The sequence below is a fragment of the Pleurodeles waltl genome, chromosome 7, assembly GCF_031143425.1.
Source record: "Pleurodeles waltl isolate 20211129_DDA chromosome 7, aPleWal1.hap1.20221129, whole genome shotgun sequence".
Lineage (NCBI taxonomy): Eukaryota > Metazoa > Chordata > Amphibia > Caudata > Salamandridae > Pleurodeles > Pleurodeles waltl.
In genome coordinates, this window is record NC_090446.1 from 716,784,852 (window position 1) to 716,808,252 (window position 23,401).

The 23,401-nt window shown below is 44.8% G+C and overlaps 1 protein-coding gene across 1 annotated transcript in view; it reads left to right on the plus strand.

Moving 5' to 3' along the window:
• The window catches only part of RAPGEF6 (Rap guanine nucleotide exchange factor 6), an 822,369-nt gene that overhangs the window by 736,974 nt on the left and 61,994 nt on the right, over window positions 1–23,401 (plus strand). Inside the window, 1 exon segment of the mRNA XM_069201702.1 lies at window positions 11,119–11,339. Within this exon segment, the coding sequence (XP_069057803.1) occupies window positions 11,119–11,339 (221 nt within the window).

The following is a 23,401-nucleotide window of genomic DNA, read 5'->3' on the forward strand; positions in this document are numbered from 1 at the left end:
TTGCCCTATTGCATTCAACCATAGCCTGACCAGCAATTTCGGTCAAATCTGTCCTCGTTGTTAGTTCGCCACAGGTTTTGAACATTACTTTGCGGCAAGATAACCTGACCACGTAATATAGCACAAGACATTGTTTCAGAAAGCTGGGCAGGCCAACTACAGGGGCACTGTTAGAGTAATGTTCACTCGTGCACTGTGGATCTTGCGCTTGTCTACCTAGAATAGGGCCCACGTTCTTGGCTTTCTCTCTTATAATGTCAAAGACGTTCTGATTAACATTATAAATGTACCATTACATGCTCGGATACTAATAGTCCCTGTGTTTTACTGCTGGTGTACCACTACTACTCGGTTTCTTTTTCTGCCAGCAGAGAAGGACCTCCACACACTGTCTGATGTGTGTCGCCTTCTCTTCTAGACGCCCACTCTATTCTGGAATAAGTTTTGAATCCATTACCAGCATTGAAAATGTTTTCTAAGTTTCAAAGGCTAGTGCAATTTTACATGTTTATTAAGAAAGTTGATTTGAGGTCCCATAGTGTTTAAAATACATCAATGAGAGTACATACCTACGCCACCTCGCATTTTTTCCCCTTTCTACGGACCTAAACAAATAAAACACGTGGATGTTTGGAATTAATAAGATCACACCTAAAAACCCTGTCAAACACTAATTGCATGAAACAGTTCATCAACTCCAACACACTCTCGAGACTACTCAAATGTGGAGTCCTATAGTGGTTCCATTCACCACCCTGATAATGAACATAATCTGTTTGATCTGACATTTAGCTGTACACATAACTACTCGATGAAGCTGATGAAGACACCGGCAAGAATTTCTGAGGACTTGAAAGTGCTAATTGGTGAATCTTCGACCAGTCCATCAGAGCACCTTGTATTTTTTGCACTGCCCGAAACCTCCTGACCATGGGAAATGGTTACTTGCACAAGAAGAGTTATCAGCAATAACATTACTACAAATCCGCACCATTGGAATGATTAGAAGAGAGTTGAAGGACTGTTCTAGATGGAGGAGGCCTTTAGAATCTGATGGGCTTGAGTACTGGAATTGGCGCGTACTGTAGCATCAGGATGGCTAGACTCAAAAAACCCATTGGCCAGATGAATCTGAATAGTAATATATCCCGAAATGCCGACCATTATACCTCAAGTGGTGCAGGAATGAGTTCTTGATTGTGGTTTCCTCTCTGAAGCGATGAAATCAGTGAGTAGATTGTGTGGGTAGTATTACTGTACCCAGTTTTGTAGCCCGAGGGCATTTTCTTGTGAGCTGTGTAATAACATTAATGCATCATGTACAAAAATCCTTTCTGCTGAAATAATCGTTTTAAACAGTTTTTACAAGGTCATACTGGGATGATGAAAACGGGTATATATTTTTTAATAATCTATTCTGGAGCCTTGTTCGTGTTGTGATTTCAGAGTTCGGTGTTACCTAAAAACCTCCCCGTAAGTGCTATTAGAATGCAACATTCATAATAAAAACCATCAAAATGTTTAGTATCAGTTTCCACAATGTGGATAGCTTTCTTAATTGCACGTTCTGATGTTCCTTAATGTTAAGGATCGGTAACTTTTTTTGACCATTTACAGCCTTACTATCTGTTGTGTTTGTATGCACTGCAAATTAGCCACACATATTGGCTTTGTCAATGTTTATTTTCTAATAGTTCTGAAATGCTCATATTTAAAGGCCATACATTGTTCATGAGGTAAAATATATATATAGAGAGAGTCCAGTTTATTGGAAGAAAACAAATCTTAATTGCAAGTCCCCCGTTTTTATTGGAGCTAGTGTTTTTAATTGAGAGGTTTATATAGAGACCCGGACTCTTATCGATTTTTAGGCTTAGCTGCCAATAACACATGAACAAACTAGAGGGAATTGACCAATAGCCCAGGCAGCCTCAGTGTTAAAAGGTCCTTTGTGGTCCTCTTTAATCCTGTGCTGCAAAGAGAACATTATATTTCCCTTGAATAGAAAAGGCTGAATTATACCTGATCACAGTGATACTTTTCTGTTAATCTAAACTAGAGCACTTTTTCCAGTATCGGTCCTCGGGTATGCCTCTGCCAATTATTGGGAATATTTTCCGGAGACCACACCTTTCCTTCCCAGGCATCTGAATAGAACTTCCTTATAACTCCAAAATACCTGGTGTCTTACCAGCTTAAGCATTTCAGCTGAGCTGTGTCTAGCTTAAGACGTCTGTGTTTCAGTGAGTTGACACTCCATTTTCATGCTTTTGTGATTCCAGTCCGCTAATAAAAGAATCTTGTAGTTTTTCGTCCCAAATTCCCATGTGGCATCCCAGATCATTGTCTGTTCATCTGTGTCTGCTACCCGCATACCTGGGCCGGCCAGTCCAGTCTTGGACACCTGCTCTGGGTACTCTTGATCTTGTACTGTTGCTTACGTATAATAGGTCCTGACCCTTATGATAGTTACGAAGCCGGAATCCCGGCTGAACTCTCATGGTATTTTCTTTTTTTAATCAGTTTTCACACGTTTGTCTTTGTTTCCAAGTAGACTGTCCCCCATTGCATTTATTACATTTCTTCAAGGGAGAGGCTACTTTTGTTTGATTAGTGGATGCCATTTCACCCCCTTCCCACTTGGGCAGAAATGTGGGGTTTTCTTTTTTTCGTCTTTCTCTTTTATCTCTTTATAGTTTGTGTTCTTCACCAAATAGTTCGTAGCAGAATTTGAACACCCCAGATCTTCTGCCTTTGGTCATTGTGACATGTCTTAAAGTACTGTTCCCCTTTCAGGGCCCTGGTTTACCCTGTGTGCCCTCGTTGACATTACCGCTTGATGATCTTCTATTCCTCTCCTCTCCTCGCAGCCCCACATTAGAACATACATCTTACTTTTTTTCTTTTAACTTTTACCTTCTATGTTCTTCCATCCACTCTCTACTGGAGGTTTGGTCTCTCCCTACAAGGTCGAAGTGCCTTAACATTTACACATCATGCACACCACAAGTCTCCCTCCTGGTTCCACATCTCTTTTGGCTTCAGTACAACACTGCACAACATAACCCCACCACTGTTCAAATATATGTACTGGCCTCTGCAGTAGATTGATACACACTTTACTGTCTTCTTCAGTACACTACTAAAGATGTCTTGCTCCTGCATTGTTTCAGGCTACGTGTACTTGTTACTTCTTTAGTTCACCTCGTTTACAGCTGTGTAGTCTAGTTTTTAATCTATTTGTAGGGGCTTAGCCACCAATGGCGTGACAAGTTCAGTGGCACCAGTGGCTTGAAGTTGTGAGGGGGACGTTCACTGCCCCGCAGTTATGACTGTTTTTTACTAGCCATTCAGCCTTGCGGGGGGGGGGAGAGATAGGGGTCATTTTACTTCACTGCATTTGGGCCCCGACCATCCTTGCTACGCCAGTGTATATTTGCGGGCCCTGTCAACAATGAAGAATGTTCTTTGGTTATTTAAAACAAAAAAAATCAGCTCTTTCTGTAGTCTCTCTTCTTGCTTTTTGTGGTCATTATAGTTTCCCGGCTTGGTGTACGTGGGAAAGATCAGAGGCAGTGCAGATATGGGGCTGGGTCCCTCACCTTCGCTCCCAGCCTAGAGGGAGACTCTTAAGCAAAAATCAGGAGAATCAAATGAATATTGAGCAGCTTCACTTCATACTGACTAAGATAAACAGATATGAAAGTGGTCTACTTTTGCAAGCTCCGTGAAGAGGCAAACTATTTCCTTGGGAAAATGAAGACTATGTAAAAGAACTGGAATAACAAAAATGTAGTATCTGCAAAATGTGAGGCATCCTGTCTTCCCTGCTTATAGTTTCACTGACAACCATGTTTCATTCCATCAAGCCTACAATTAATATATTTTTTAAGTCAGATTTGTTTTTATTAAGCTGAAAGTCAGTACAAAGAGAGTATAACGTGTTGTAGCTTCTCCTGTACATGGTAGCCATTGACATAACACAGCTTATATCGAGACAGATTACCATCTAACGACCATCCATCTGCTTTAACTGTCAACCATTTTAGTAAAATGTAACCATGAAATAAAACAAAAACACCAATTAAACAAACCTAACATGGGTCTAGGGAGATAGATGCGGTCTTATGTCTCATAGAGCGGTTCAGTCAACATGATGGGGTACATACAGCCCACTGTCCCAGTGATCTCTGGAGGCATCTGCCCAGCCAGAGCCCGAAGGCCCCAGGGGACGAAGGAAAGGAAGGCCAGAGAAGGGGCACCCCAGGGCCCTAAATCTGGAGCAAATGCAAAGCCATGGTGCATGTGGGGGCAGGCGAGTAGTGGTAGACCTACAGACAAATAGGATACTAGAGGTCCCCATATATATTTGAAGTTTTTAAAATTGTCCACCAGTATATCCACCTTCAATGCCTCCAAAGATGGTCATGCCAATGAGTGAGTGCCGGGCCTCCTTTTTTTTTCCAGGCCACTGCTATTGCTGTCTTAGCAGTGCCAAGGCAAAGCCAGAGGATTGCCCTATCACTGTGTGTTTGGTGTTTCAAGAGTATACTCTCGTAACTCCAGAGGGGAAAGCCTATCATGAAGGTATTGGCTATTCTAATATGTCTTTAATGTGCACCAGAATTTTATTCCAAAAGGGTCAAATTGTTGGAAAGTCCCACCATACGTGGCGGAAATCGCCTAGGCGCCCAGAGACTCACAGATCTGAGTTGTCCGGAAACATTTTTTCAGTTTAGTAGGATATAGGTACCAGTTGTACAAGATCTTGTAATTGGTTTCCCTCAAAATTATGGGTCGAGTGCACTTCAGGATATCTTGACACAGTTTGACCCACCGTCTACCAGGAATGTTGTCCCCTAATATTTGCTTCCAAAAAGTAAGGTGGCAGGGTTGTGTTGGAGTTAGTGTGGTGAGTAGCAAGACGTAGAAGAAGGTTATAGTCCCTCCAGTGTTGCCTTCTCCATGGACAAATTGTTCAATGGGAGTTAATTCCCATGTGACTGCTAGTTGTGTATAATGGTAAAATTCCATGTGCGAAAGATGAAAGGTCCGTTTGCAATTTTCAGAGGTTAATATGTTACAATTATGGAAAAGATCATCTAGAGTGAAGCAGCCTCTGTCTCTCCAAGCATCAAAGGGCCTGGCCGGAGAGCCTGGAGTGAAAGCTGGGTTGTAGTGTATCGGTGTGTGAGGAGAGTGAAAGATCATCCAACACACCCTTTAGTCACCCCATCCCAGACCTTGAGTCATTTTTGTTGGTGTGCTAAGTTGTGAGCATTATGGGGACGATCAGACTTCGGCTTACAGATTAGGCCACATAGCACCCTCCCCACAATAGCCCGATCCATGTGTAACCAGTGCTTGTCCGGTGCCCTAGGAGACCACTCTGTAATGACTCTCAGTTGCGCCGCTTCATAATATAACAGGAAATCCGGGAGCGCTAGACCTCCTGACTCCCTCAGCATGTGTAGTGTTTTATAGGGTAGGCGAGCTCGGCTATTTTGCCAGATGAAGTGTATGATAATCATACGTAATGTGGAGAAAAATGTGTGCTCAACATCCACTGTGATACTCAAACAGATATAGAACCTTAGGCAGAATCGTCCTCTTTATTGCATTTATCCTCCCTAACCTTGAGATGTAAAACAGCACCCATCTTTTCAACTCCTCTTTTATTTGGGCCATCAAAGGGGGGGAGTTTGCACGGTATAGATAGTCTATTTTTGGCGTGATTGTAATGCCTAGAAATGTTATTTCCTTCGCTCACCGAAAGGGCATGGAAGCTATCAGAGGTTCCATCTCCAATAAGGGCATGGTTAGATTCAGCATATAAGCGTTAGTGAGGATGATTTCAAAGCCCGCTACTTCTTCAAAGAGATGTAGATCTTCCTGGAAGGAGGAAGGTGTTGGGCCACGGTTGAGAGTTAAGAGGACATTGTCAGCAAATAGGAAGATCCTATGCTCTATCGCCCCAAAGGGTATCCCGGTTATGTGGTTTGAAGAGCGGATACGTGCTGCCAGAGGTTCTATGCTGAGTACAAATAAGATGACCAAGGGCAACCCTGTCTTGTTGCTCTTGTCAGTCGAAATGTCACAGAGCTTACCATATTTGCCAGAATCCTGGACTGCGGTGCAGCATAGTTTGCCTGTACCGTCGTAATGAATTGGTCACAAAACCCGTTGAGTCGGAGGGCATGAGACGGGGAAATCCAATCCACCTGCTCAAAAGCCTTTTCGGCATCAAGACTCAACAGAACGTCTGGGATCTTTTTCTTATGAGCCTTTTCAATCAGATGGACCACCCCCTGTTATGTTACGGTGCATCTGACGCCCTTTAATAAAGCCAGATTGGTCTGGGTGGACCAAATCTTGCAGCATATCCTCTAATCGAGATATGAATATCCTGGAATAAAGTTTCTCATCAAGATTTAGAAGGGCTGTAGCCCTGTAAGACCCACAGGTGTGAGGGTCTGTCCCTGACTTGGGAATGACCATGATAAGGGTCTTCCCCATGGAGGGTATAATTGCTCCCGAGGTGCACCTGTAGTTAAACAAGGAGGTCAGGTGTGGTGTCAGTTCAGAACTGAATGTTACATAAAATTTTGCTGTGAGCCCATCGGACTGTGGTGATTCATGAAGCTAAAGATGATTGATCCCAGCTGGACCTCTTCTGCATCAGTGGGTGCCTTCAATGTCCCATTCTGTGCTGAAGACACCTGTGGAAGATCAATGTCCTAGGTGGGCACTGTCTAAAGTAGGTGCAGCATTGTAGAGCTCTATGTAAATGTCCCTAAATATGCTAGCTTTTTCCACATCGGAGCTGGTCAGCTTACTCGTGGGTCGTCATATGTCCCCATATATTCTCTGTCCCTTTTAACTCAGAGTTGTCTTGCCAGATGTGAGCCCACTTTATTCCCTTGTTCATAGTATGGCCTCTGAAGGTGCAGCAACGTAAGCTCTGCCCTATTTGTGTATGTAGCATTTTGTTTACCTCTCAGAGCTGTTACTTTGCACTGTAGTTAGTGTGGGGTGCTCTTTATGTGCTTGTTCAGCAATGCGTTGTTCCGCCTCCAAAGCAAGACAATCCCTTGCTCTCTATTTATTCATTGCTGCCATCAGGGAAATACATCTCCCAAAGAGCACCACTTTGAAAGCATCCCAAGTTAAACTCGGGTTTGTATCATCCTGATTGTTAGGTAAGAAATAGCCTCTAATGGTTGGCTTCAGGGCGTCTCGAGAGAGTCTGTCTTGAGTCATGAGAAGGGGGAGTGATCCACAAGGATATTGCGACTGGCCTGTATCGTATTGTAGTGTGACCTCCACTGGGGTGTGGTCAGAAAGGGTTAGCAAATGAAACATTGCCTTGTGCAGCTCTTGTACCCTCGCCTGACTGACAAAGACATAATCAATCCTAGAGCATGTACGATGTGAGTGTGAAAAGAAAGTATAATCAGTCATTGGGATGACATGTTCTCCAGGCGGCAGTGAGTCCCATCTTTTGTGGTATGTGTTTCAGTGCGTGGGGAAAGTTGCCTGTCGATGAGCGATGGGGGTGTGTGCTACCACTGGCAGTGTGCCAAGTGAGATTAAAATCTTCCTCCGCTAATCCCCCCAACATCGTTAAGCAAGCATGGGGAAACTTTTCCCAATTAATGTTAGGTGCATAAACAGAAGTGATTGTAGCTTGCTGACCCCTTAGCAATTCCTTAACAATGACGATTCTCCCCTCCTTGTCGGTTTGATGGCCCGTGGTGCAGAATTGTAGAGATTGGTGGAACATAAGTGCCACACCATTATGTTTCGAAGAGACTGAAGATTTGAAAGTGTGTGGGTATGTTTTATGTTTAAGACTATGATCGTCCTCCCATTTAAGGTGGGTCTCTTGTAGGGTGACCACAACATTGGGTTGGTCCAACAAATATTTCCACAATTTGTGATGCTTCACAGGTGAGTTTAGACCCTGAACATGCCACGTAAGTGTTGTCACTACCATGGTAAATGTATATTACTGTGCATAACTTGTCAATGGGAGCCAACCATTGGCCCTCCACTCGCCATATCAGGGAATGCACCTGCCCTATCCCCACCAGACCACCCGTGCCCCAGCACCCCCACCCCCACCATCAGCAATATATCTGCCTCCATCCATGTCCAATCCCTCAGAACCATGAAACAAAAATATATAAACTAACAGGGACAACCTGTCCCAATTTCTTTTCATCTCAGTGCTAGTGTCAGCAACAGCTTGAGCTGTGACCTGAAACTGCTTATGCTGGTTTGTGTATCTCCTGGAGTTGGGATCACAGTAGAGAATCAGTTTGCAAACAAAACTAGCTACTGCTAGTAAGTGAGAGCTAGTATGCATGGGAACCATCAGCTATGTGAGCAAGGTCTTGCGCTCTATGTTTTTTCTCCCCTGAGGGGTGGGTGGTGTTGTCTCTGTCTGGCCATTGTTGGTAGACTGGCCATCATGTCCATGCGTTCTGCATTGCACAGATCATAAGACATGTGGTTCCCGAAATGGTGGATCCCACCTTAGTCAGTGCTTCTTATGAGGTCGAGGGTTAACCGGGTCCCCGATGCCGAGGGTTGTGGTGCTTCTCCATACTGTGTTTTCAGACCCTCCTTTGCAGTGTGCTCCTCTAGAAGAGGGATGCCCAACAGGGTCATCGCCTCCGATAAGTCAGTTACATAAGGGTTTACTTTGTAATTTGAAGGCAAGTCCTAAGGGAAATGTCCATTGCTACCTGACACGGTCCTGTCTTAATTTATCTGTTGCTTGCTTAAACTATTGCCACAAGGCTAATGAAGCTGGGGCTATGTCTTGAAACAGAACATGTCTCTCCTTGGAAAGAGACTTTCCCAGCTTTTCGCGCTGCCTGAAGAATGGCCTCATTGACCTTGAAGGTATGGAGTTTTACCAGTCTGTCTCGTGGTTGTCTCTTATCATCGAGGGTTCTAGTGCCAACCCTGTGAACTCTTTCTAATTTCACCTTGCGGTGCGTGTCACCCAGTAACTCTTGGAACAGGCCCACTACAAAGGTCTTGCGGTTTGGTCCCTCTGCCTCTTCTGCCAGGTCTCTGATTCTAATATTATCATGCCGCAACCTTTTTTCCATGTCTTCCTGTTTGAGTATGGAAGCCTGGACTTGTCGTAGAGATTGTGTCACTTCATCCAATTGATTCATGCGGCCCTCTACTTCCTCGGTCTTCACCTCTACTTCCAGCACCCTCACGCCTACCGAGTCCATGTGCTGATGCAGTGAAGTGTGTTTAACGTTGAGGTCCGCTCTGAGTTTTTCCAGCGAGGAGTTAATGTCAGCTTTCAGTTCATCTTGTTCTTTTTTAAAGTATCTTAATGACAAGAGTAGCTCATCCCATGCGAGACCCATACTGATAATTTCAGGCGAGGACAGGCTTGCCTCAGTGGCTGGAGACCCTGTTAGACTGCTATTTTTTGGGTAGCATGTGGCAAAGTAGAAACCTCTAGGAGTATGTTTATCAGCCCTGCCATCTTTTCCCTCTATTAGTAGTCTGCTAGGCCCGGTAGTAGCCCAGTATCTCTTCCGGGATCCAGGGTCCATGCTCGTGAGAATGGAAGGGCCGTGCAGGGAACGTGCAGCTCCACTCCAAAGGATCCTGCATTAATGTGGCACGTAAGTACCTGCTTATCAGCATAGAGATGTTTCTACCTCTGTCTCTCCGTTTGCAGATATTCCGAGTGCGGCAGGCTCTCTCTACTCCTTTATTCGGGAGCCCAGGTGTCTGTATTCTCCCTTGAATGGTCTCTCTGTAGGCAAAGCATTCTTGCCACGCACTGAGTACTCCTTCATGAGGCCTCGTCCTCACAGTCCTTCCCGCCCTGGGGTCTGGCATTCATGCCTCCACACTCGGTGGGGGGGGTTCCTTGACTGCTTATTCACTTGTCCCATTACGGGACTTTCACTGCAGGGCTTGTAGGCCTCAAGCTGCCCCATCAAAGGAGGGGGGCACAATCTTAAGGTTAGGCAACCTGCCCGAGTCAGCACAGCATCTGGGGGCCTTTCTTCCTTCATTCCATTCCCCCGCTGGCGAGGTGCTGCTTATGGAGTCAGCCGGAATGGTCTGCAATGGTGAGTATCTCTCCTGCACTCTTGGCTATCCTTTGGTCTCCTCCCTCCGCCCTTCTCCGATGCTGTCTTCCTCTGCAGGCGCTGCTTAACAGTCTTACATCTCCCCAGTGGTCACTGGCAATCCCACTCACTGGTGTTTCGTTGGTGGCTGAGGGTCACTGTTGCCTCAGCTCTACCAATTTACGGTGCGATCACTGCCGGCTAGGCCCACTTCTCTCTCGGGCGCTGCTGGCCTCCGTCGTGCAGCTAGGCCTCAATTGCAAGGCTTTTCAGGCGCCATCATCCACCACTGAAATACCCAGCAAAATAGCTTAACGGGGTTCACCCTTCATCTCCTCAAAGTAGCGACCCAGGTTGGGTAGTTCTGCACTGAAAATATAGTCAGTCTACCATCTTTTGCTGTGGTTGACAGTGGAGCCGAAAGGAATCTCATCTGATCGGCCATCTTGGCAGGCCATCCTCCCCCTCCCAATTAATATATATTTTTAGTGTTTTAGATCAATTTCGTTTTGTTGTGAGTTTTTTGACTGTACTTCACCAGTGCTGTACTTCAATGTATGTGAAAATGAATTGTCTGTGTTTGTTGATTAGCCTCAAATGACAACAGAGTAAAACATACCATAGGCAGCGTCAGCAGTGGGTAGAGATTGCCTACTACTGACGTACCATTGGGTGTCTGGACTGTTTCTGATGGACGTTGAATCATTTTAGAGTAAGTTGCACATTGTATTGTTGCTTACTTTAGAACTAATCCCAGTCCTTTCATGGTTGCAAAGCATAACAGCAGAAGCATATAAACTATTTCCATTTTACAAACATTAATACTAGATACACTTGTATGGAAAGCATCTCCAGCCGCTGTTTACCATCATACTAATTCTGTTCTGCTTGCATTAGAATTAACTGCAAAAATTAAAGATGATATGAACCTAAGCTTTTGGTACTTCATTTCCTCTTTCTTAGAGCTTCTCTAATGTTCCTTGCACCTTTTTGACTCTTGCAGGTCTCTGAGCCAGGGCAGCACCAATTCCAACATGCTGGATGTGCAAGGAGGTGCCCACAAGAAACGTGCCCGGCGCAGCTCCCTTCTCAACGCTAAGAAGTTGTATGAGGACGCCCAAATGGCCCGGAAAGTAAAGCAGTATCTCTCCAACCTGAACGTGGAGACAGACGAGGAGAAGTTCCAGATCATGTCCCTGCAGTGCGAAGCGTCCTACAGCACTTGTGAGTGAAGTTTTCGTTAAATTGAGAAATGCCACGTTGATCTCGCTGCTAGAGCAGGAAGTTCAGGGTGGCACTTTTCCTCCAAATATGTTATGTGCATTTTTGTACAAATGGAATTAAAATCAAATACATTTTTCAGCGCCCTCTGCAAACTTTCACTATATGCAGTGTGCTTTTTGAGTTGCTTTACGTTTGCCTTGTTTGTGTGGTTCTTCTGACGTTGAGGGTTTAATCTCTCAATCACTGTTAAGAAACAAACAAGTCCCATTCCCCTTCAGATTTTAAGGAACGTATGTTTATTTTTTGGGTGATATTTTCCTAATCTTGTTTGTTATACACACGGAGAGTGAAAGAGTTTGTTGATTAACCTGGCAACCAGCACTGCGTTTATTCAGTGAGATGTTAATTGAAGAGATGAATGTGAAAAAGCTTTTAGGAGTGAGTCATCCCTCACGTAATGCCATATATGCAAATGTTAGTTTCAGATGAAACTACAAGGCAAGGGCTCGATTGAAACTGACAGTATTATCCTCCACTTGTCCACTGCAAAAACCCGAGTCCGCCTTCTATCGGTCTTGCATGGGTGTATTATTGACTACATTGTAGGCTGAGCAGAGCCTGTCAAGTAATAAACTAGTATTTTTTGTCTTTATGCTCTGGACCGAACATGTTCCAAAGTTAGGCATCTCCCATCTGTTCGTCTGAGAAAAATGCAATATCTGCATGGCTGACGTATGATGAATTAGGAGGCTTGAAGTACATTTATACGGGTTGTGTCTGTCTGGCTGGGGCACACATGTTTTGAGATCTCTACCAAATCTCAGGGAAGTTTTCTTCCAATATAAAGTTGAGGAGTGGAGTGTACGAGCCAGAGGCTGGAGCATTTAGTGTGGAGGGACCTTACTCAAAATCTCCTGTACCCAGTCTGCATCAATGGCAGGTAATCTTTAGTTATCGGGGTTAAGATGTCTAGCAGACCCTTATGTCCCAATGACTTTGGATATGAGAGACCGTGTCTTCCTGTGCTGTGCCATGTGTTTGGCACATAATGCTTTAGACCATGATCATTCTGGCTTTTAATGCTAAAGATTCTGGCGCTGTAAGGAACAAGGGGACCCAAGGGTACTCGTGAGACCAGGGATCAAGGTATGCTGTAAAGAAACATAGGTCCCTCAAGAAAACCAATAAACGGAAAAATGAAAATTAGAAACCAAATGGAATTTATTTATAATTCACAAAATAGGAGATGAAAAAATCAGCATGTTTATTTACAAACTAAATTGTATAGTGAGGAAGCACACGCGAATAGGGAAGGAACATTCAGCATACACAAAAGACATTATTCAAGCATTAAAAATACGACACACGAAAACACTTACACATTTCACCAGTACTCATACTCATTGCTGCTGAATACAAATAATCAAAAGCAGAGTCAAAGTGCTACAGTTGACGATGTTTTGATACTTTAGTCCAATACTAGGCTCATCAGCAGGACAAACCAATGTGGAGAAAAGGGATACCACTTTATAAGACCACATAACGATCCTTTAGTCAAGTACTATGATCAAGGAGAAGAGGTTTTCAATCCGTAACCCTGAGCATGAAGAGAACACTGAACAATCCCTGTTACAATGCTGAGATCACCACCCAAGAGAAAGGAATTATAATTGCATAACCCAGTGCCTATAAGAATCAACAAATAGAAAAAGGGGTGGGGGGACGAAGCCAAGAAGGGGAAACAGACGGGAGATAGGGGTCTTGACAGCTGTGATGACTTGCCAACGGAGACCAGTTTCACGGTGCTGCATCTCCAAGAAGTGGTCCACCAATGGAGCATTCAACACTTTACACTGAAGACGACTCCTGTACTAACAAATCCTTATGCGTGCCTACTGTGTAGTGTGACCAATGTAAATCATATTGCCTGGAGAAGCAGCACAGTGAAAATGATCTCCGTTGGCAAGTCATCACAGTTGTCATGACCCCTCCTAGAGTGGCTAACATCAACACCCTACTTAATAAAGAGGAACTGAAGTGGATATTGTGCACTAATAGCCTTAACACCAGCTTGAATAGGATGGAGGACTGGACAACGTTAATATACTTTAATTTACTATTAGATCCTTCAGTTTTTATCATTTTTTACTCTTGCTCTTAGTGCACTTTATGGCACATGTTTTTTGTATAGTCATGAGTAAGTTGTTCACAAGATATATTTCTCTGTTTATTTCATTTTTCCTCCCTCTCTTACTTGTTACTCTATTTCAAGATGTTCATTGTGTTTGCCTCTTGGTTGCATTACATGTGCACCATTTCCCTTGGTTCATCAAGGGCTGCTTATCTTCATTGTAGTGACATCTATTTTCCAGTTTTGCTCCCCTTCAGTCATTTCTATTCTATACTGGCTCTTTAAAAACAACTTCATTTATGTTTCATTCTGGCTCTTCAAGTACGGCATATCTAATTTCAAGTCTTGCTTCCTTCTATTCTTGTCCTACTCTGTTTTTGTTAAGTGCAGCACTTGCTATGCTTTCTCTTTTATTTAATTTAGTTGCCTCTTTCTTTCACGCTGCACACTGTATTTGCAATAGCCTTAATTAGAATTTATTAATAATAATTTTTGTCTTATTTTTTGTCAGGTTGCCTTCTGGACGATTCTTGTCCGTTTACTTGGCCTTTCCCATATAACATTTTTGCTTTAGCCTCGTCCAAGGTGGTTGCCACAAATCCATGGTTTGGGCCTTGGCTCTGACGCATGCATTGCTCTCCTGCCAACCCTTACAATATCTGCCCGCTTCTGTGTGGGAGTTTGTTTGCTCTGGGCCTATGTGCTCTGCAATGACGTTACTTTAATTATGGCCTGGCCGCTCCGCAGTCGGGTGATTTACTGAGTATCACTTCGCTCATGCCTTAGGTTTTCCCGGGCTACGGCCCACGAATGGTGCGGTACAGCATTGGGGATCTTCTTCACTTAACCTTACGGTAGATTCCATTTGGTCTCTATTTTTCAAAGATTCTGGCAACAGCAGTGTTGTATTTGCATGTAGGTTGCTCTGGGCTATTTGTAGAATGCCATAGCTTTTGGTTGGCCTGCATTTGTATTGCCTTGATATGTTAATCTGGTCACCTCCTAAATCCCTGTGCCAACAGGATGGATTGAAGGGTCAGCTTGGTAGGACTGCTCTATAAACATTAATGGTGATTCCGTTGATCTGATTTGTTAAAAGTAGGTCGGAGTCTAGGTTGTGAACTTTTTATTTTGAAGGACTCAGTGTATGACGTAATGGGGTGGACTAGTCAAAAGAAAAGCTAGTAAGATTGACGTTTCACATTAGGGAGTTCTCTGTCATAGAAGTGTAGACATGATTTAATATGCTTCATCCAGTTTTTCATTCATGCCTGGCAGACACCTAATTTGCTGTTAGTCCTCCAAACCTTTCCACAATTATAGATGTAGCTGTATGTCTCGGAGAAAGTGTAGAACCTTGAACTCAACAAGGCACAATGACTATTTTTGGAAAAGGCAGTGCAAAGCCTACATTTAGTACAGTACTACAGATGCTATGGACCAGTCAAAGCAGAATATGTCACCAAGTAGGGTCGGAGAACCGTGTTGTCATCTGTATTAAAGGTTGTGGTTGGGTTCAGTAATATCCATGCACTGGCATGATTTAAACCTAAGACTGAGGTGACTTGTCTCTTCATTAATCGTATTATGATTTCTACTCCAATGCATGCTTGGAAGTTGGAGTGAAACCATTGATAATGCAATGCAGCACGTGATGTGAAGAGACACTTGTGCCAATTTTCTTGATAGTCTTAACCATGCGAAGTTATGAGTAGGTGGCAGACATTAGTCTTGGTGTCTAGGCTTGCCACTGAAGAATGCGACAATGGAATGCTTTAGTTTTTGGGTACCGTTTCTTTGTGCATCGTAGTGCCAATCAGTATAGTGACCAAGAGGGGGCATTTGAGGCCCAAATTCCTTGAGGTCAGCACTCTCCCAGTATCCCACCTTCCAGAAGCAGTGTCTCAGGTTTTTGAACACTGAGGTTCAGAGTGGCTAAACCAGGGTAAAGGAAAGTACGGAGCGTGCAGCCATGAAGGAGTTCTGAAATGATTTCACTGCAGGATGCAAGTACTTTTCTCAAATACAATCCACATACATAACTTTTAAATGCGAAGTTAGTTTTCCCTTCCGGCAGGGTATGAACTGAGAAACAATGAGACAAATACAAGAGAAGACTGCAGATTACACTAAATGCCACGTCCTTTGAAATATTTAAATCTAATACTGACTGTTGTTCCTTTGAAACATTGGATAAGATTTAATTTTTAACTCATGTCAGAGACTTTCCAAGTATGCGAATGTAGTTCAGTCAACCTTTATAGAGCTTTACCTTATTTTCTCTTGGGAAGAAAGGGGGAGGCACGGTGGTGGGTGGGGGAATCCGGATTTGGACAGAATGTTTCATAGTTACTTCACGTGTCTGGCTTCTCAAAAGCACGATTGTGAATGTCAAAGTTTACACTGTTCTCTGCCCACAACGTACCACCGCTTATTCTACGTTTTTGCTTTACATTACAGAACCCTAAACTGATTCTTTCCCATAGGCAAACTATCATCTATTCGCTTCTCAGATAATTGGTAATTAGTCTAATGTACAGTCGAAAACTATGAACTAAAACAATAAGGTCTGGGTGAGTTATGTCCTACCGAAACCAGAGTTTACTGGCTGCTCTGTAAACTGCCTCATCATTGATTTGAAATGCTAGTAACCGAGCTCAAACACCAACAGCACTTCAGAATAAAGAAGCAGTGTGACAAGGGACACCTAACTGAAAATAGACATCTTTAAATTTCCTGCGTGATTGCACAGCCTGATAGGGGTTGCAGCCCCCGAGCGGATATGGCAGAGCTTACCTGGCTGAAATAGAAGTCTTCCTCAATGACTGCCTCCTTTGAGATTCCAACCGTGGTGGGTCTTGTAGTTCTTCATCTTGTGATAAACTTGCAGGAACTAAAGGTAGCAACTGATGCCAACCTGGACCAGGAACAATCCTTCCCGTGTGTCCCAAACCACGATAGCTACCACAGAGACCTATATAAATGCTAACAAGAGAAGCCAAATTCGTTGCACCAGTGACATAACCATGAGAAGCAAGGGCCATGACGGGGCAGGGTTGGTAGATCCAGAATGGCTCCTTCTACTTTACCTGTACGCTGTGCTTTGCTTAAAAACAGAGGGGATTTGGGTTACAGGTTTCTTTAGCTGGGGTATGCTTGGTGAATAGAACCTCGCTGGGTGTTATTTGAGGAACATGCTCATGCTGTCATCTGTCTTTTGAGAAGTTGAGGCAAATGGTGGTGGTATATTATGTAAAAACAAAAAGAAAAAAAAAGAAGACATTGGTCAATGTAGGGTTTCGGGGCAGTACTGGGAGAGGAGCCAGCTTGAACAGCATTTCCATCTTATAGTAAGCCCAATGCCTAATCTGTAAGTAAATGCGTGCCGCTGCCTAAAGCCGCCCTCTTAAACATGTGGCTGCTGCAATTAAATGTGCGCAAATGGAATACTGAGGCAGCGTAATCTTGAAGCCATCTCATGCCACTTCAATCTGTTTACAGCCACTCTCTGCCCCTTCAGCTCACTCTTGCAGCTTTCTGCTTTCTCCTATTGTGATGCTCTTTCATTTTTCTCGTCCTCCGTCTTTCCCATATGTCTCTTTTGCTCGCAGTAAATGCTTGAGGCAGAAAAATAAGTGCCAGCCCTCAAAAATAAGTGCTGGTGCCCGCACTAGAAATAACAAGCAAAAAACAAGCGGTCAGTAAGCCCAAGAGTGTTCAGCTTATTGATTCTGTTCTTGTTGTTATACTGCTTCGGTCCTGAGCACAGCTCATTTTAGTCTGCCTGGCTGACCTCACTGTTGGTGGTGACTGGAGACTTTATCCAGCATTTCTCTAGTTTCCTACCCCAGCATTGTCTTGGGCACCAGAAATCAGCAAAGCACAAAATTATGAATCTGATAGACTTCTAGTTGAAGATTTCTTACCTTTGAATTCTCCCAGGTGTCAGACTGGATCCGAAAGATTTTCATGAGCAGTAACCCTGAATGACATTAGGTGGTGTTGATCGGCTCCACGTCCATCGTCCGCATCATCCGTGCCAGATATGACATTGTGAGTCCTATATAGGTGCCACCCTGGCACGCCTGCTAGCGCTGATCCAAAGAGAGCTACCCCTCTGTCAATTTTGACTGGCTTTTTTTTTACTTTGTCATTTTTTTTTTTTTTTTAGTTGAACTCGTGGTGTTTCGTGGTATGTCTTCTAGGAAGACAAGATTCAAGCCGTGCAGATCCTGTCATAAGACGATGTTGGTGACAGATCCACACTTCAGGTGCCTTTTGGTGTTTGGAGCGCGACCACGACCTGAAGTTGTGGTCAAAGTGCTGGGCCATGCATCCGAAGGCTTTGAGGGAGTGGTCCCTAAAGCTGACGGCGGTCCGGCGCTTGACTCTGCGCAAGTCGAGTTCCTGGTTGAGAGGAACGTCCCGGATCGATTGTGGGGTCCAAAGTCAACCTCACACTCCAAGTCCTCAGGACAATCGGGTAAGTCCAGGCATGAAAAGAAATCTACAATGTCAATGCGCTCTTCGACTTCTCATCGCTCGTTGGCAGGAGAGACGAGGGAGTGTCGATGCTCTAGGCTTAGTTCTGCGGAACCTGGGCCGACTCTACATCTCCCTGAGTTTCCAGGAGCCGGAGCGACCCCTGCCCAACTCAGAGTTTTATGAGGCCATGCGCCTCATTTCTTAGCAGCCCGACCCTGTTGGAGAGCCTTCAAGCCCCGCAGAGTCGGATGGGTCCCCGATGGGTTAAGCTTCAAAACTGAGGGGCTCCCAGGGATCCAGTCCTGGATCCGTCCAATGGCGGTCGCGCCACCTTGACCTTCTCTGACGCCCATGCTCCCAGCATCACCTGCACCCATAGGCAGTGCCATCCCCATTGTAATCTCCAGCACGGAGTCAGATGGGTGGCGTACAACGCCGACTCCAGCACCTGCAGGAGCTTTGCCTCTTTGATGGGATCCTGAGCCCTTTTCCTATTGGCTAGGCTTTGGTGATAAACGGGAGGGTTCGCTGGACCCTTCAGAATACCAGTCCCATGAAGAAATGGACTGCCGTGAACACTTGGATGAGGGCAACAAACTGGATACTTATTCAGATACTGGAATGCTTTTTCCCCTACTTTGACAGCGGAGGAGGGAGCTTCTTATTCTATGGTGGTGAGGAAGGCGGCTGAAGTCCTGGATCTTCACCTGCCCTCGTTGACCATCCAGACTAATCTCCTGACAGAGGGATCCTCTACCCCGGAACCCCTGAAACCGTTCAATGAGGCCCTCACTGATGACCTACTAGGTACCTGGTCCAAACCCAGCGCAGGGGATCCAGTGAAAATTGCAATTGCTGCCATCGCCCTGAGCGACACAAAGTTCTTAATGAAGCACCCCACCTGTGAGAGCTTGGTGGTCCAAGTCTCTACTTCCCAAGGCCTGTTCCCTTCTGGTCCCCCGGGATACGAAATCCAAAAGGTTGGACTCACTTGGGAAGATGATGTCTTCTTCTGCCAGTCTTGCATTGCGGTCCGTGAACACCACATGCCTTTTTTAACCATTATTCCCACATGCTGTCAGATATGGGTTGCGCAAGTACTGCCACAGGACCCGGAGGAAGCCCGGGCTGTAGTGTCTCAGGGTGGTGCCAATGGGAGAGATGCGGCAAAGTTGACAATTTGTTGCAAACTGGACATGACAGACTCTCTAAGCAGAGAGGTTTCTTTGACAGTGGCCCTGAGGTGCCACATCTGGCTTTTCGGGTGATGTCCAAGCTTCTTTGATGAATATGCCCTTTGATGGCACCCGTCTCTTTGGAGACCAGGCAGACTTGGTGCTCAAGCACTTGAAGGATTTTCAGACTGCGGCCAGGTCCTTTTACCTCGCGGTAGCCCCTCATCTCCCCTAGTCTGCCTTTAGCCCCTTTTGTGGCTATGGAAGGGGTCTCCAACCATGCCTGTTCCCAGTCAACCACCATGCTGCACATGCTGCCCAGCCTCTGTGTGGCTGAGGGTGCGGGAGCCACTGACCTTGTGGCTCAGGTAGCCAGCACTCTGGACTGTCTGGCTCCCCCTCTCCCCATGAAGGCAGGCTCGCACCAGGCTATGTCTCCCACCTTCAGACTATGGCAGACCTCCTGCATTCGCTGGGGTTTACTACAAACGTACTGAAGTCAAACCTGAATCTCTCTCAGATCCTCCTTTTCATCAAAGGTGTTCTGGACACAGTGCATTTTTGGGCTTCTCCTCTTGGGCGGCGAGTTCAGGATATTCAGGATATGATACTGGTATTTCAGCCTTTTTCCTAAATTTCAGTGAGAATGATTCTGAGGCTGCTGGGCCTTATAGACTCCTGCATTCTACTGGTGACACATGCCAGGTGACACATGCAGACTCTGAAGTGGTTCTGAAGTTCCAGTAGGCGCAGCATTAGGGGAATTTCCCTCACATGATCCAGATCTCATAGGGCACTGCAAAAGAACTGCAGTGGTGGCTAGTGAACCGTGATTGGGTCAGAGGCAGATCCCTCTACCTTTCTCAATTAGATCTGACACTAGTGACCGATGTGTCACTCGTGTGATGGGGCAGCCGTCTGGGAGAGGTAGGAATGGAACTCCACATCAATCTGTTGGAACTCCGTGCTATCTGGCTGATACTGAATGCCTTTCTTCCCTCTATCAAGAGAAATATGGTGCAAGTGTTCACATCTAACACCACCAACATGCGGTACTGCAGTGGGTGGGTGGGGTCGTGGACCGTTTGTTAGCCCCACTGGACATGGATGGAACAGCAGGGCATACCTCTGGTGTTTGACATTGGCAGGATCTGTGAACACCAGATTGGACAAATTCAGCTGAAAATGCCTAGCAGTTCACGAATGGCGTCTCCATCTGGAGGTAGCGCAAGGTCTCTTTCAGCAGTAGGAGAGCCTTGGTTAGATCTGTAAGCGTCTGCCGTGAACGCGCAATGTCAGCAGTTTCCTCTTTGAAGTTTCCAAGGTGGTAGTTGCTCAGAGACGCGTTTGGTCTTGAATGTAGTTTGGGCCTCCTGGTCGCCCTTCCGCCCATACATCTTCTGTCCAGAGTTCTGAAGGAGATTAAACTTGTGGCTCTGGACTAGGCATGAAGAGTCTGGTATCCCGATCTACTGAGAATGTTCATTGATCCTCCAATCAGACTGCCTCTTGTGGAGGATCTTCTGCCACAGCAGCAGTGGAGGGTTTTGCAACCAAACCTGTCCACTCTCCACCTTCTTGCGTGGAGATTGAGTGATGACAGTTGAGAGCCTTTGCCCTTCCTCCCGAAGTCTGTAACATAAACTTGGCAGCCAGGCCCCCCTCCACCAAAACGGTATACGCCTCTCAGAAGAAACTAGTGGCATGATAAACAGTCTGTTGGCCCCACTTGATGCCAGTCGCTCTCTGAGGTCCTACTGTTCATTCTCTCCCTGGCTCAAGAGGGCTCTGCTATGGACACTCTAGGGGGATTTTTGCCATTTCTGTTTTTTTTTTTGGGTTGCTTGTTCAGCCTTCTTTGTTGAGGTCCCTCTATTGTGCATAGATTGTCGTGCTCATTCTACCTGAGCTAAAGCTGCAACCACTGCAGTAGCACATGAAGTTCCATTCAATGACATCTGTCAGGGAGCAAAGTGGGCATCTCTGTACACATTTACCAAACACTACTGCCAGGACAGGCAGGTCCAAAGGGACAGACATTTCTCCAGTTCCGTCCTGTAGCACATTCTAGTCTAAACTTGGTTCACAGACCCACCTCCATGGATGGTGTTGCCAGAGGTAAGTAATCTGCAGCTAGAAGTTTCTGTCAGATGAACAAGTTACTTACCTTTGGTAGTACCTTATCTGGTTCAGTCTACATCTAGCTGCAGATTCCTTATTGACCCACCAATTCTCCCCACTCTGCAAACTGATTTCTAGGGATATGGACTTCCCTTTCAGGGCTTTAGCTTTGCCGCACCAGTAGTCAGTGTTCTGCATGGCTTTGCGCTCCTGATCTGGAAAGTCGTGAAAGCAAACTGATATCAACGCACCAGGATGGTGCCTATATAGGACCTGTGACATCATATTCAGCATAGATGACGGACGCAGAACCGATCTATGCCTCTTAATGTCGCTCTGGGCCACTGTTCACTAAAATCTTCTGGATCCAGTCTGACACCTGGGGAGAATTCAAAAGTAAGGAATCTGCAGCTAGATATAGTCTCTACCAGATAAGGTGTTACCGAAGGTAAGAATCTTGTCCTTTAGCAACTTCCTATTGTGTGATGTAATTTGGTCAAGGGCAACAGTGATCCCATTGTATGTTTGGGATAGTAATCAAAAACTTTTAGAGAATGTGTTCATGTTCTGAAGCTTTATCGTAAAGGTATTTGCAATGGCTGAACAAGCAATTTGGGGTAGGATTGAAATACACCCTGAGTGATGAAGATAGTGAGGATATGCCTGACCATGAGTGGGTTTACCACCTGGAGGTGTAGAGATTGTGGTTAAAGGGGATTAAGGCAATGATCGCTTGAACGTATTTGTTTCTTAAGAAGTAGAAAAAAAACAAGTTATCTTTTAGATTATTCATTAAGGAAAACATCCACCTTGAATAATAGTCAAGAGACAAACTCTGATGGATAAGGATGAGAGTTCGTCAACATCTAGCAGATTATTAGAAAAAAAAATTGACCCGTGTTGGTGGGTTATGACAGTGCAGAGGAAAGAAATGGCAGCGCTGGTGAGTTTGAATTATTACAGCATCAGTAACTGAATTATTCTAGTTAGCTTCAGCTAACTTGTTTGTAGGCTACTTTATAGTATTCTTTATCGCTTCTAAATTTGTAAGACATTCTTAATTTTTGGAAGTCTAATCCAATCCATGCAATTTTAGAAGTAAATTACCACTGTAACACATGGAAGTCAGTAGTAAATTGATGTGCCAGGAGCAATACTTATGAATTACACTTTTCAATTTTGAGACTCAATTAGAAAGAAGATAGAGCAGACAATCTGATTATTACGAGTTGTGATGAAGATACAGAGGAGGTTGGAACCCTCAAATTGTGGAAACAATAATTCAAATTGAACGCAGTCCGTGGATGTATTGTTTTTCACTTTCACTTTCACTGCACTTATCTTTGGTGGCTTTTCCTGAGCTTTAATAACTTTATATAACTGAGACACTTTAAGAGGTCCCGCGCTGATTTTGCTGGCCATCAAACTGGTGAGTGCCTTACCCACAACTTCCACATGGGATGTTTTAATTGACTTGTATGAGACACAGTAGAAGTAGCCTGGATTTTTCGTGGAGCCAAGCCTGAGCAATTGATAGTTGCGTTTTCCATACTCAAATAAAAAGTTTCAAATAACACATTTTTCGTGGCTGATCTGGCATTGAACGAGGCACTGGTGGGAGTCCGTTTTGTGACAATAGGAACAGTTATTACAAGTTAGGAGCAGCGGGTACTTAATGGTGTGTGGAGCCAGTGGTGAATAGCGACGCTGGTGTTTGGCTATATCCCAGAAAAGAGGTCAGATGGCCAAGCATTAACAATGCAGGCAGAAGATAGTTAAGAGCATAGGTCAACTACTGGGAAGGATTCCACGATGGCTCTGCGGTAAGCTTGGAAGCCTCCAAATTTGAGTGGTGCTCTTTGGGTCGTAGAACTACAACATTTTGGCATAGGAGTGATTTGCTTCAAGTGTTATTGTGTTGTATTGTTCTTCCATTTGTATAGTGCTTACTACCCCAAATGCATTGAAGTGCTTTGCGAAGGGCAGCATGCTGCTCTGACCACAACGTTAATGACTAATCCTATGGTTATTGCGTTTTACCATTGAGCCATTATTCTCTTATCTGGAGGAGATTATTCCATGTATTTACTCCAGTGTCTTTGTGGTGTGTTAAATTAGTAGGAGTTAAGTAGCGATCATTCTTGGGGTGG